This window comes from Pagrus major, chromosome 3 (genome assembly GCF_040436345.1).
Source record: "Pagrus major chromosome 3, Pma_NU_1.0".
Classification (NCBI taxonomy): Eukaryota; Metazoa; Chordata; class Actinopteri; order Spariformes; family Sparidae; genus Pagrus; species Pagrus major.
This window is the reverse complement of record NC_133217.1, coordinates 20,758,283-20,772,122: the sequence shown is the minus strand read 5'-3', so window position 1 is coordinate 20,772,122 and position 13,840 is coordinate 20,758,283. Positions and strand designations below refer to the sequence as shown.

General features: G+C 39.9%; 1 protein-coding gene across 1 annotated transcript; it reads left to right on the top strand.

Moving 5' to 3' along the window:
* The first annotated feature begins 1,695 nt into the window (after positions 1 to 1,695).
* On the top strand, positions 1,696 to 12,354 carry matcap2 (microtubule associated tyrosine carboxypeptidase 2). The gene is made up of 7 exons (XM_073463558.1): positions 1,696 to 1,720; positions 2,957 to 3,630; positions 6,082 to 6,225; positions 7,603 to 7,735; positions 8,837 to 9,142; positions 9,292 to 9,389; positions 12,196 to 12,354. Exons 1-7 carry the CDS (start codon positions 1,696 to 1,698, stop codon positions 12,352 to 12,354), a joined length of 1,539 nt encoding a protein of 512 aa, XP_073319659.1.
* The last annotated feature ends 1,486 nt before the right edge of the window (positions 12,355 to 13,840 follow it).

Below are 13,840 nucleotides of genomic sequence, written 5' to 3'. Positions count from 1 at the left end.
TGGAGGAAGCGCCTGAGAGCCAATCAGAATCAAGGAGCTGTGCGAACACTGTGAGCTCACAGCCTGGGCGGAACAGAGCTGTCACTTTACAACAAGCCAGCAGGCCACAGCCATGGATCTATAATAAGATCCATGGCCACAGCTCACAAGACACCCACGACTCTACTGTGCACTCTTTACATGTGTGATTCATTCATCTGTGTATTCAGATGCGATACACAAGCGGTTAAAACCTGACCTACACAGATATATTCTTATTTTTATTTCATTTGAATTTTATTTAATAGGGACAATGCAGGTTAACATAGTTCCAAACTGCTCATTATCATGAAACCACAATACACAATATATGGAAATACAATGAAATACACATATAACATCAATTCAAATTTAACCTAAAGTACAATTTGGATAATGATGACCATACACTGGTCTGTCCACTGACCATGACCGCTGTACACAGACGACTGATCACTAGTGGTCCAGACTCCGGACTATGTGTGAGTGGACCTGGTCCACACGGCCCCTGTTCTATCCAGCTGTTAATGCATTGATTTTGTTAATGGGGACAAATAAACACCACAAATCTTGTTTTGCCTAGTTGTCGATTGGGCCTATATACTGTTATTGTTATAGGCCCACAGAATGATGGATGGGTTGGTCTGTCTGTCTGTCTGTCTGTATATTAAGTAACAGTACTGAATTGTATACAGTTGTTGTGTACTGTACTGTAGTGTACTGTATTGTATTGTATTGTATTGTATACCAATCAAAATGTGAACTGCATCACTATGACATAGTACATGCATTATGTGACACCCATGTATATAGTTTATTCTATATACTATATGTAATACAATACTCTTCTGTAAATTGCTTTAACAAGAACATATTTTTTTGCTCATGGCAATAAAGCTATTTAAATTGAATGATATGAATGAATGAATTGGACTTGCAGTCCTTGTCATCACCACAGGGGGCGCTAAACTTATAGGGCAGGCTCCAGACCCTTTTTTTTAGTGGTCTGTGAGGTACTCTTGTTGCCCGGAATAATCAGTGGTGGAGGAAGTATTCAGATCATTTACTTCAGTAAAAATACTCTACTAATACCACACAGCTTTGTGTTCAAGTCAGCAGATGCAACCAGCACATAGAAAACTACAATCATGGCCTCTATTGGAAGCAAATGTCTGAGTTGAAATAATATGAGCGCTAAATAAAATCCACTGTCAATACAAATACTTCACATCAAATTATGTATGAATATCAGACAGTTAAAGACAAAGCCCTCCTATTTTCTTCAAAGTGACCCAACCTAATCTCAGTTGGACTTCATTTCCCATGAGCGTCCATGTGTATTGCGTAGTTGCCAACGAAACCATGGAAACAGATCAGTGAACGCAGAGCCTACACCTCAGACAGCCTCGGATCTGTCCTGTCAGTTCAAGTCGGCTGTGGCTCGGTGTAGGCGGCGCGGTGAAGCTCAGCTCTGCTCAGCTGTTAGCCAGGAAAATGTTTTAAAAATATTTTTTGCGTGTCGTAATACGTAGTCAACGCAGGTGTCTCGCTTTCCTGTTCGTATTTGGAGAACATTGGCCGGCTTATATAGCTAGGTTAACTTGCTAAATAACGTTTGTCACGTTGTTCTTTGAACAGCACTGTGGTAAACTAGATTTACATAGATCTTAACAGAGGATGCTGGAATCGATAAAAGTGACAGGTAATATTACATTTCTCTTGTGTTATCTTATTTTAACGTGACTGTGTGTGAGCTTAATAACATATCAGGAACTAAGTGTAATATCCTAATAATAGTAATGATGGCAACTTTGCTTACAACTACTGATGCGACACCAGCTACCGTTAGTTACCTTCAGTGGTCACTAGCTCCGTTAAAGGTGGTAAGTTGACATGTGAGCTCCAGCTAGCTAAAAAAACAACTTAGTATTACTAGGGGAAAATAAGCAATTAGCAAGTCAAATATATTTAAGTAAAGCATACATTTAATAATCGTTCTCCGTTTATATTGTGTTAGATATACACTACATTGTATGTTATCCTACGCGTTTCTGTTGCGATGACTCACAGCAGTCTGACAGGCAGGTTCGTGGTGAGCTCACTCAGTGCTGAAACATGCTGATAATTGCAAATTATGCTGATCACTGCTAATCAGGCTGATAAGTGCTAATCATGCTAAATGCTAATCATATGCTTTGAATTAACATTAGAGCTTTGATATTGTGGTTAATGTGATGGAGGAGATAGGGATGTTGTGCAGCTGAATTACATTAAAAATGTCTTCAATTTACTTTGTAAAACTTTCACACCAGTATACAGCAGATATAAATGATTATTATTTAAATAGATTATTTTTAGCCTACAGTTTGATCTGTCACATCCATCGAGACAGAATACCCAGCTGATGTGTTAGATGATAGTATTTGATTTGGTGGCTGAGCAGGTCAGTGAGCAGCCAAAGGAGCAGGCTGAGGTCATTATTTTGTGGATTCCGTCTCAGTGCTCCTGTCCGAACAGAGAGCCTGCTCTTACTGTGATGATGTTCCAGGTCTCCTTACTGGAAATCACACTGCCCTGCCCTCTGACTCTTTGCTGTACTGTCAGTCTCTGGAGACATGATGAGAGTAATTTCCTCTGTGATAGCAGGATACCGACTGACAAAACTGAAGAGTGCATGGCCATTGACTGCTGACATAACAGTCCAAAATAAGATTTATTTAAGTCAGATGACTCTATGATGACTGTAGAAACCCAGATCAAAAGATCATTTATTTAGTACCTTGGTTTTTTTTAAACTTGGCTTTGAAATAGATCTAATTTTATCATGCCTTGATAAGAGGATTAGTCTATCAAGCTATCTATAAAAGATCCACACGTGCAGGGGATTCTTAAGTAAGCAGCAAACACACTCACTGTTCTCTCATCTTGCGTCTTTCAGAAAGACTCCGCTGGCCAGAAATAGAGATGTCCAAAAAGTATGTCTTAAACTCTACTGACAAGGCATTGAGTCCAAGCCAAGTTTACCTGGAGAAGATTTCTTCAGGTGTCCTCAAAGACCTTTTTAGCACTGGTTCCAGCAGCTTGAATGTCCTGCTGCAGGCTGAGGAAGAGGAGAAGAAGAGCCCGAAGCAGTCACCGTTCAAGAGGCCAAAAACATCAGTGAAATGTGGCACCACATTAAGCAAAAGAAACCGTCCAGGCATGGCACCTAAAAAGGTGCGTGCTCCAGAAGGTGGTGGGAAACCTGCACATACAAATCGTTTCCTCTCAGGTAGCAACTCCAACCTCCCAAAACCAGCACGGAACATCACAGTAGTGGGCAGCTCCATGGGCCTTACCCCTCGTACAGTACCACAGCTCAGGAAGACGTGCATCCCCAATTCCCCTCGTACTAAACTTCCCTCATTGCACAAAGCAGCAATTGCACGGGAAGTGGAAAATGCCAAGAAGCTCTGTATTCTTACAGCCATCAAGCCATCTAATGTTGACAGAGAGAAGGCCAAGTTTTTTAAGTCTGACTTCAACTACAATCCACAGTTTGACTACAACAACCCTGTATCCGTACTGGTCCTGGCGAGGCACAACAATGCCTCAGATCGTTTTCTGACACAGGTAAGGGTGTGTTTGTGTTTGGAACAGTCTAGTTCCCTTGGTTTGATTCATTTGACCTGGTGAGAGAAATAACATCTGCAACAAATACCTTATGTTGAAATGTTTAATACTATGTGTCTTGGCAGTCCTTCTAGCAAGCAGCTATGTGATACGTTCCAACAATCATAGCAAGCAACCTCAAAGCATAAAGTTTAACAACATTAAACTAATGTTGAGTAGTTATTAGTAACATTTCTAATAATCAGCAGTGCGTAAGGATTGGGAAACCTGGCAGAAAAGGGATAGTGAGGGCAAGACTGACAAAACAAACTGAACATGTCATCACAGCCTATACTTGTTTTACATGAAAAATGTATTCTTTATAAACTGAATATTTGATGTGGTTGAAGGTGCTGAAATAGTAGTGATTTCCTACAGTAACTCTCTGCGACAGAGTTGTAGCTGTCATTGGAGACACGGGCTGAAGTCTTTTGTATTTTTATGGTAGTAAACAACATAAAAATACATTTAATAAAATGACTCACTATTTTGAACACAATTTTATTTTTAATTTAAGTTGCACATATCAATATTTATTATTATTATTATTATTATTATTATTATCTATATTTATTTACATTTCTGTATTTTCTATGTTCTCTATTTAGTCACAGGGATGAACCCACTGAGAATGATCAACTCTGCTGTTCATTTGCACACCTCCTTTTTGGGTTTTTTGTTTTGTTTTGCTTTGTTTTTAATTTACTAATTTGATTTTATCTCACCACTTTCATGCTTGTGCTTGTTAAAAGCAGTATTTATGGCTAAAAAGGTTAGAATGCTTCACCAGTCTCTACTACATGGTCATATTAAGCACTTTGTTCAGAAACCCTGTTCACCCTTCATTTTGAAATGTCAGACCTGCATAACCTGAGGTTAGCAGCAGGGTTGCAAGGTCTTGGTAAATTTTACCTGTGGACTAATTCTTACTAATCTCAAACACAGGTTTGTCATTTATTGGTCTTTGAAAGTATCAGAGAATAACCTCAAACTCAAAAAGAAAGTACACTCAGTCAGTAAGTGCAAAGGTGGACCAATATCTGGCCCAGAGGCAGTGAAAGGTCATTCATTACATCTGCAGCGATGTCCTCAGTGCACAAGGTTGGTGCTGAGCTGGCTTGTTTGAGCTCACCAACCTCCACATTCCAGCAGTCAGGTAGGATACTGTGATCGCTTAGACTTGCTGCCAAAGCTGTTTAGCATCAGGGCTGATCAGAGCTGCTGCAGGGTGAGTATGTTGTCTCAGTAAAAGTGGACGCACAGGAGCATTAGTTTAAAACTGCCTTTGTGCACGTCTTGAATCAACATGAACAGTATGAGTACATGGAGAAATCCAATTATTGATCTGATCAATCACCCCATATATAAGTGAATGAGGGTACAAGATGTATTTCCAGTGAACAGGAAAACAGCCCTGTGGTGTTCTGTTTCAGGCTCTTTATGTAACACAAGTACACAGGTGCTAAAGCAAGGAAAGAGTCGGTGAGCTCAACAGGAAATGCAGTAAAACGATCCTGTGGATGATGCTTGTGTTTTGTTTTTCCTGGAGTCTGACCTAGTTTGTAATCTTTTCCTTCACTGTGTTGACCTTAAAAGTGGACTGTAAATTGGTTTGCTGGCATTTGTCAAGGAAAATGCTATAATACACAATATAGAATAATAATTCATGGAATGTGGAGCAGCCCTTCTAATGTAAAATAATATTCAACATGAATTCATTCAATGTCAAGCAGGACTACACTAAAGTTATACAGAAACACTGTAAAAATGTACAATACATGTTCTACAGGGGTTTCGAGAAGAAAAAGGTCTTTGTTTTAACACAACAAATCTTATTGGAGCTATGGAACATTAACTCATCCATTATGGCTCACTACACCTTAGCCTCTCTTACCCGCAGGTGTGCATAAACTACAGATAATTAACTTCTTTTTGAAATACAAGGAAAGTTATTGTTTTATCATTGTCTTGTTGTTTATTTTATCATTGTTAGCCATGAAAAGAAGGTCATTATTGCTTATCAATATCAGCTGAAAAAATACTTAATGTGCATCCCTAAAAAGAACTGAGCCAGGACCAAGTAAAGAACCTTGAGGAACCCCATAGGATGAAGAGGAATGTTCAATTATCACCAGCTTCTCCACATCACATATTTGGTCTGTAAAAATGCTGCTTGCCTTTGTTTTCTCTTCCAAATAAGTTGTGGTTTACCTGATGTGTTTCTTGCATGTTTGACTTCATTTTAGCGATGTACAGGGTGAGGTGCCCTGAGTAGTCATTTCTTGCTTCCACTTCAATGCACCAAAGTGAAACATTGCCAAGTACCATCCATCTGTCCAGAGCATCAACAACAGAAGATGTCAAAGAAAGTCATGGGCAGATTTAACATTTTTAATATCACATCTCTTGCAGGCAGTGCACATCATGGAGCTTGCCCTGCAGCGATATGGCAGCTATGAGATGTTTGAACAGGTCACTGGGGGCAACCTCCTCACCAAGAGTCGCATCTGGCACAACGTCAAGAAATACATGGAGAAAGAAGGCTGCTTGGGGGAGGTATGAGGAGAGGCAACTCAGTTTATTTGATGATGCTTGCTTTTTATTTGCACACTCATGGTTTTGTAGTTTTAATTTTTCCACGGTTTGTGTTTAAACACAATGACAAACAACACAGCTCTGGCAGTTCTCACTCTACAGGATTTAACAAAATGTCATTAAGAGGCTGTAATTTGGAGCCTGCTATTTTCCTGTAGCTGCAGTTTGTGTCATGGTGGATTTGTACTTCATGGTGACGGAGGAGCAGACAACAGGGCATCAAAGTGAATAAGCTCCAGGGAAAAGTAAGACCTTGCAAAAAGCTGCCACTTCACCGAAGTCATCCTGCAGTTTGCTTGTGCAGAGCTCCATTTATGTAACCATCAAGGAATACATGTTACATCACCAAGTTAATAATGTTCCACTGAACACATTACACCACATATACCCGCACCTTGTGTATGCTTGGTGAAGCCCTAATGGGTTTAGACATACACATGCAAAGAAATACAAAGGCATTAATGCATTGAAGGAGAAATCCACCAAAAAAACTTCTTCTACACAGACACGTAATGCAGTATAAACAGAACACATGCACATCTGCTGCCTGCCCATCTATTTACATTCCTGTCCATTTTCGTATAGTACAGTATAGTATATTATTTTTAGTATATCTGAATCTGAATTAAAAATTAAAAATAAAAATTATCAGCAGAGTGTGAAGAAACAACAGTGGTGACATAATGTCAAAGAGGTCTCTGTACTGTGTTGAAAACTACAGTTGTCTACTTAAGTTAGCATGCTAACCTGCTAGCCTATCCTTTCTCATAATACCACTTTGTACCTCGAGAGGTGATAGTGGGCTAGCTCTTGTTCTTTCAGCTATATGTATATGATTGGTGACATTATCAAAATAAAACTCAGCAAAAAAGTCTTGGTTTGTCTTTCCATATCACCTCTGGTTTGGTTGAAATAAATCATCAATTCACAGAGTAAGCTGCATAATATTCTGTTTCTATATGCTGTTTTCAAGCTCTCTGCAGCTTCAGGCCTCCCCGGTCCCCTCCTGCTGTGTCTTCGTCCCTTGAGCCATAGTCCTGATCAGAGTTGCTGTAAATCACATCCATACTGTATCCTATGTCTTCAAACTGAACTAAAAAAGTTAAAAACATTTTGCTCCAAGGCCCACTGAACTACTTGCTAACAGCAGCTAGTAGCTACAGCTAAAGACAGCTACAGCAAGATTATAGTGAGCAGCAGTTTTCAGTTATACTGCCCCTTATAGTTTTGGAGCGATCTTTGAATTCTGGCCATTTCTTACAAATGACACCTTTGAAGGAAAATGCATAAAGAAATTAACCGCAAAAAAGTAACATTGGGTTATATGTGTGTTGGTAGATTGTAGTCCAGGTGACAGACGACCTTCTGTCCAGAGCCTCAATGACGGTGGTGAACAGCAGGCCCACACTGACCATCAACATCTCCACTGCCCGAGAGCACTGGCTGGAAGGCATGCTGAGGCATGAGATTGGTGGGTACATCAGGAGACATTACAACGTGATTGGCTGCCTTTCAATATCTGCTGACTGACTGTTATTGCTATCAAAACATAGAGGTGTGAATCTTCCCTGGCCTCACGATTCGATTCCATTAAGATTCAGCTGTCAACGATTGAAATACAAAATGATTCTCGATGCACCTCGATGCATCTCAGCGTATGGCATCCTCAATGATCTATATCACTGCACATGGATACTTTTTCATCATTTAAATTCCCCTTTACTTCAGAAATCCCTTTTAATAGTCAGACTACAGCAGTCTACAAAATAAAATCTTTTCAATACATAAACATTACAAAACAAAGTGTTGATGAAGGTTCTCAGTCGTTCAGGGCTTAATGGTAATTCTAAGTGCTGTATCGTAGGCAACTGGACGTGTTTCAGTTTGTTGAAGACGTTTCACCTCTCATCCAAGAGGCTTCCTCAGTTCTAACTAACTGGAGGGGAGTTTCAGGCTTTTAAACTCTGTGTGGGAGTGTCCTTACAGAGTCGTTAAGGACACGTGAGCTCTGAGTTTTAGAGTCGTTAGAGCCACTTGTGGGTCGTTGGTCAAACTGGCCTTCATGTGGGTTGCTAGGGCTAGGTGAGCTCAGGTGTGAATGGTTGTTAAGCTGTCTGGGGAGGGAACTCAGTACAGCATTTTAGGTGTAATAAGTAATGTTGTAGGCCACCTCCTCTGTTCAAAGACGGCTGTTCCAGTTTGATGTAGACTGATTATTTATTCCTCTGACCTGAGGAGGGCTAACTCCTCAGGTCAGCTCCTCAGCTCTGCTCCAGTTAGTTAGAACTCAGCGTTGGTCTTGTCTTGTTCATGCTTCCCAGCAACTTCCAAAAAATCTGACATGTGCCCCAAGATGTCCGTTTGAAAAAATCAACATAATTTGCAGACTCTTGATTATGTTCTGTCTCTGCATCGATGCAGAATCTTCCCAGCCGCATTGCGATGCATCTTATAATCGAGATGTTTCCACACCTCTATTAATACACTGTGTCAGTAAACCATTGCATGGATCTAGTTGATGTTGCTGCAAACAAAGACAACTATATAAATGGTTCTTGTCTCTGTCCACCAGGCACACATTATTTCCGTGGCATCAACAACTGCCACCAGCCATGGAGCAGCAGTTTGGGCAGGAAGAAGCACAACCTGAAGCCGCTGAACCCCACAGAGGAGGGCCTGGCCAGCATCCATAGTGTCCTGTTCAGGAAAGACCCCACACTGTGGCGCGCCGCCCTGCTCTATTACACCGTCTACCAGGCTAGCCACATGTCCTTCTCTCAGCTCTTCCACAATCTGGGACGTTTCGTCCAGGACCCCAACACCCGCTGGGACTATTGTGTCCGAGCCAAGAGAGGCCAGATCGATACAGCACAACCAGGTCACTATGTCCCGAAACAGGGTTTAAGACACGTGTAATGTAACCTGAATTGATTCACAAGTGATACATTCAAACTATCATTCAGAATGATACTATTACCCTTTTAAAATTCATACTTGTCAAACTTCTCTTCTGACTCTCATATGCAGGGTGCTTCAGTAAAGACCAGGTCTACCTGGATGGTATCCTGAAGATCCTGAGATACAGAGACAAGATCAACTTCCCACTGCTGATGGCTTTAGGAAAGGTGATGCAGCTTTACTCTATCTGTCTCATGATATTAGTCAATTTATTGTTTCACTGGTCAGAAGTAGATGAATAACTGCTGCCTCAGCTATCCATACGTGAGTCTTTTTATTATATGTCATTCACAACCTGAATCAAGCATGTTGACTAGACCTCCACCATGTGGCTGCTTCTCCCTGCCATTGAATCCAAATGTCTACCCCTCAGACTGGCAGACCCTTACAAGCATCTGTGATACTGTGTTCTGGAATCCAGCAAAAAGTCACTTGTCTGCGAGTGAGGGCTGAACCTTTGGATTCAGCCACAGTTTTCTATTTGTGGGGCCACCTTCTTTGTAGGACAGCCTACAAAGGTGTGCCTTTCAGAAGACTGATGACTATTTGTCTGAGCCAGCCTCTCCTCCCCAAATGAAACACAGTTTAACGTGCTTCATTTTGAGTTCATGCACATAGCTTCAAAGACACCCAAACGAATGCTAAATTTGGGATGGTACTCACTTTCCATCCATTTTACATCATGTGTCCTGGTCTCAGTAACAGCAGGCTAAGCAAGATGGCCCAGACATCCTTCTTCCTAGGCACATCCTAGATCTTCCTGTGGGATCCCAATGTGTCCCCTGACCTGTTCCAGGGTCTCTTCCTAGTTGGACGTGATCAAATTCCCCAACTACTTCAACTCTATTTATTGTGAAGCACCAGCGGTCCTTCTCTGAGCACCTTGTGGGTATCTGTGCTCCTCACTCTATCTCTAGGACTGAGCCCAGACACCCTGCAAAGAAAACTCATTTCAGTAGGGCTGTGCAAAATTACATTTTGTTTAAATTTGAAGCTCATATTGAGGTTTTCGAATAGAGCTGTGAATGTGTGTCATTGTACTACTCAAACAAAATCCTCAAATTGAATGAAAGAGTTAAATGAGTTGGTCTTTTTTTTATTGAATATTTGATTTGAATATTTAATGATTATAACTTGTCAACTAACTTTGTCAACATAACTACATCTAGGCACCAGGTTAATCCTATAAAAGCATCAAATATTAGGGTTAGGGTTAGTGGTAATAATCACACCCTCAGGCTTATATTTTGGGTTCATTCTCAGTAATCTTACAATGCTTCCAAACTGGCAACTTCTTCAGCATCTGTCTACAGTCATTGGTATGAAAGTGATGATGTCTTGATGGATACATAATATGATATATATACATATATTTTTGTAACAACTTGTAAATTTACTATAACAATGTAAGAGCTAAAATAGACTTTTTGTTAATGTGGTTATATAAATATGATTAATAGGGCTGTTAGATTGCTGCTAGTTCTGTTCATACTGTGTGCAGCAAGCAGGAGATTAAACAGTTTTTACCACAGTGAAAATGTTAGTTTTAAAAGGGTTAACATTAACAAAATATGGATTGAAGCAGAATATTTCATCTGATAAAAACATGTGAATTGTTGAAATGATTATATGTTTGTTTGTTTTGGTAAATTTCGAATTTTGGACTTGACAACGCTCTGGAGGATCTAAAGCAATCTTACACTGCCACCCTACAAACTATTCCTAAAAATAGTATAATACAACACTGGGTTTAAACAGAATAAATAGACATGCAAAAGAAAAGAAGCTGCACAGCACTTATCACAACGGTCCAGTACGACATCTGTATAACTGCTGAGGTCACACCAATCAACCTGCCGATCTTGTACTCCATCCCCTGTTCTTTCTGAATTTATCTCCACAGCGCTGCACAAAACAGCCCACAAAGCTGGAAATACTAAGTGAACTGGTTTCCTTGATACCCTCCGATGTCAGGCACTTCTCTCTCCATCTTTTCTGGATGCATTCATTAACCAAAGGCTGTCATTTGTACAGCCTCCTCTTGAATATCTTCAGGTCCAGCATACAACAATGATGATGGATTCTCTGTATCCAAGCAGCAGATTGGGCCTCAGTGTTGTGCTGACAGTGTCCTGTAGGAAGGTGCATTCATTCTTTATCTGACTTAACCAGTCAGTTATGTTTCCTTTAGTAACAGCAGAACAATCTGCTTTGTGACATACAGCTGCATGAAGTAAAAGGTTAACTACACAGAAGATGTAAACAGTTCAGACATAGAGTGAAATAAATGGAAAGCAAGGCTGAATGAGGCTTATATAAGAACTTCTCTGAGGAGGGAACAGATCATGTTCTTCAGAGGAGATGGACACTGATGATTAAACAAGGTTCTCATTCCAGCTGTTAATGTTGAAAGTGATGTAAGAAGTGATGTGTTTTTAATAACATAAGTGGTTTGAGGACGGGATACACAAAAAGAGAGTTAGCAAATGATGACATGGATAGCCATGGAGTTTGATACATTCACTAATAACTTCTGTTCAGATGATAATCATCAGATCAAAATGTCAGTTTGTCCAATACTTTTGTTTCTGACCAAATACCTGCTAGACATTCCCATCATTCTTAATTATATTTTGTGTTAGTGCTAATAGTTAATGTTAGCACGCTAATACAGTAAACTAAAATTAGAACAATGTTAATCATGACATGTGAAACATCACCAAGTGTCATTAGCCTTTGTCATAGTGAGCATGTTAACATGCTGTCATTCGCACTGAGCCCAAAGCACCACTGAGCTAACAGGGCTTCTAGCATGGCTGTATACTCTTAGTCTTGTTTAAATGAATTATTAAATAATTCATTACTGCTGTACCATTTCTACTGTGGTTCTGATGGTTCATGCTGATTTTCGATTTTTGATTTGCAGTGCAGCAGGTTGCTAATTCTGTCTCTTGTTTTTCTCTGTGGGCTCAGGTGTCCTTTGAAGATGTAGACCGCCTGAAAGCGCTGGCTCAGATGGAGAACGTCCGCATCCCACACTTCATGCAGGACCAGGCAAGGTATGCCGAGCAGCTGACAAAAATCATGGCGGTCAACCAGCTGACTGACGAGGAGCTCAAGACCATCATCTGAGCCCACCATACACCTCTGCACTAACCTGACCACACCTGAGTCAAACACCACTACCCGCTGTGGCCTGCATGCCTCAGCACCATCACCGTGCATGGTGTGTGACTTGTGCAGTGTGTTGTATTGCATGTAGTGTAGAGTTGTGTTAGACAGGATAAATTCATCTAATCTGATATTGGCTTTTAATTAAAAATCTGTTATTTCACCCAGTCATCACCACCTCAGAGAATCATATCAGTGTGTTTTGTTTAGTTGGAACATTTTTTTAATCAGTGCCAAAACAACACCTGGATTGCTGTATCAGATTTAGAAATAATACTTTTTCAATACCTTACTTCACTTTTCCTCAACATTTACCAAGCAAATGATGCCAACTTTTTTATTTTACCCTGACAGTTTCTAATATTCAGTTCAGTTTGTGGCATGATGTCCAGTCTGAGGTTTAGGGGGATTTTCATTAATTGTTTCTTTCTAGCTACATCAGTATGGTTTTCAAAAGGGAGTTTTAATATCCCATGATGACCTAAATTAGAGCCTGACTGATGCTGGATTGTTTAGGCTTATATTAATATGTGAGATTTAACATCTGATGACTGCATGTCAGCCGGTATTTGTTTTTTAACATGAACACACCAGCTGTACAAACGAAATTTGGATATTAGAGAATTGTGACCAAGATAAGTACTGAATGGGAGAATTAACAGCTGAAAAATACACTTCAGTCAGTGAATTGTGGTGGACAACGTGTTTTAATTTGTTTTAAACATATATTAGTGATTTGTGTAATTCTGTTTCTTGTTATTTATTCGTTAGAGAGAAACGAGAATTAACAGACTGAGGTAATTCTGACCTGGTATTAACATCTGTCCTGAGTGCTCTGATCACAAGTGGACAGCTCCTGGGTCCTTCAGTTCACACCTGACATTAAATGCATCTCGACATGCGTCTAGATTGACCACATGTATTGGATCTCATTCCCCCTCACTATATGCAAATTAACACGTAGGCTACATTGCAGGGACAAACAGACAATGTTTTTTACACAAATAAAGACATATCTTCATGTAGAACGTTTGCTGAATTAACAAGAAGGCCCAAATACTTAAGAAATTGTTGTAGATAGCATTTCACAAAGTTTCTCATAAAATATACTCACAAAATTGAGAGTCTGGGGACTTTCTCCACAGGTGTCAAAGAAGTTGTCTATATTAGTTACAGTTTACCATATTTGTAAAATTTGACATGTTTGTCAATTTTTTAAATGTTCTTTCATTTATCATATATAAACTATGTTCAAACAGCTGCTATATGTTGGAAGACGCACTTTAGACACAGAAACAGACAGGCTGGTACAGCGATGCCATTACAAACTCACTTTTTACAAGGAAAGAAACAACTTAATGTATTGTATTTAATACCCAAATTACAAAAACGGATGAATAATTTAGAATTTGTCATAGCAAAGTTTCACAAAGTGTTCACAAACACC

Excerpts from the sequence above, each read along its gene's own strand:
- matcap2 (XM_073463558.1), top strand. The coding sequence starts at position 1,696 with ATGCTGGAATCGATAAAAGTGACAG. Across the intron at positions 6,226-7,602 it reads AAGAAGGCTGCTTGGGGGAG|ATTGTAGTCCAGGTGACAGA; the intron begins GTATGAGGAGAG and ends GTGTGTTGGTAG. Across the intron at positions 7,736-8,836 it reads CATGCTGAGGCATGAGATTG|GCACACATTATTTCCGTGGC; the intron begins GTGGGTACATCA and ends TCTGTCCACCAG.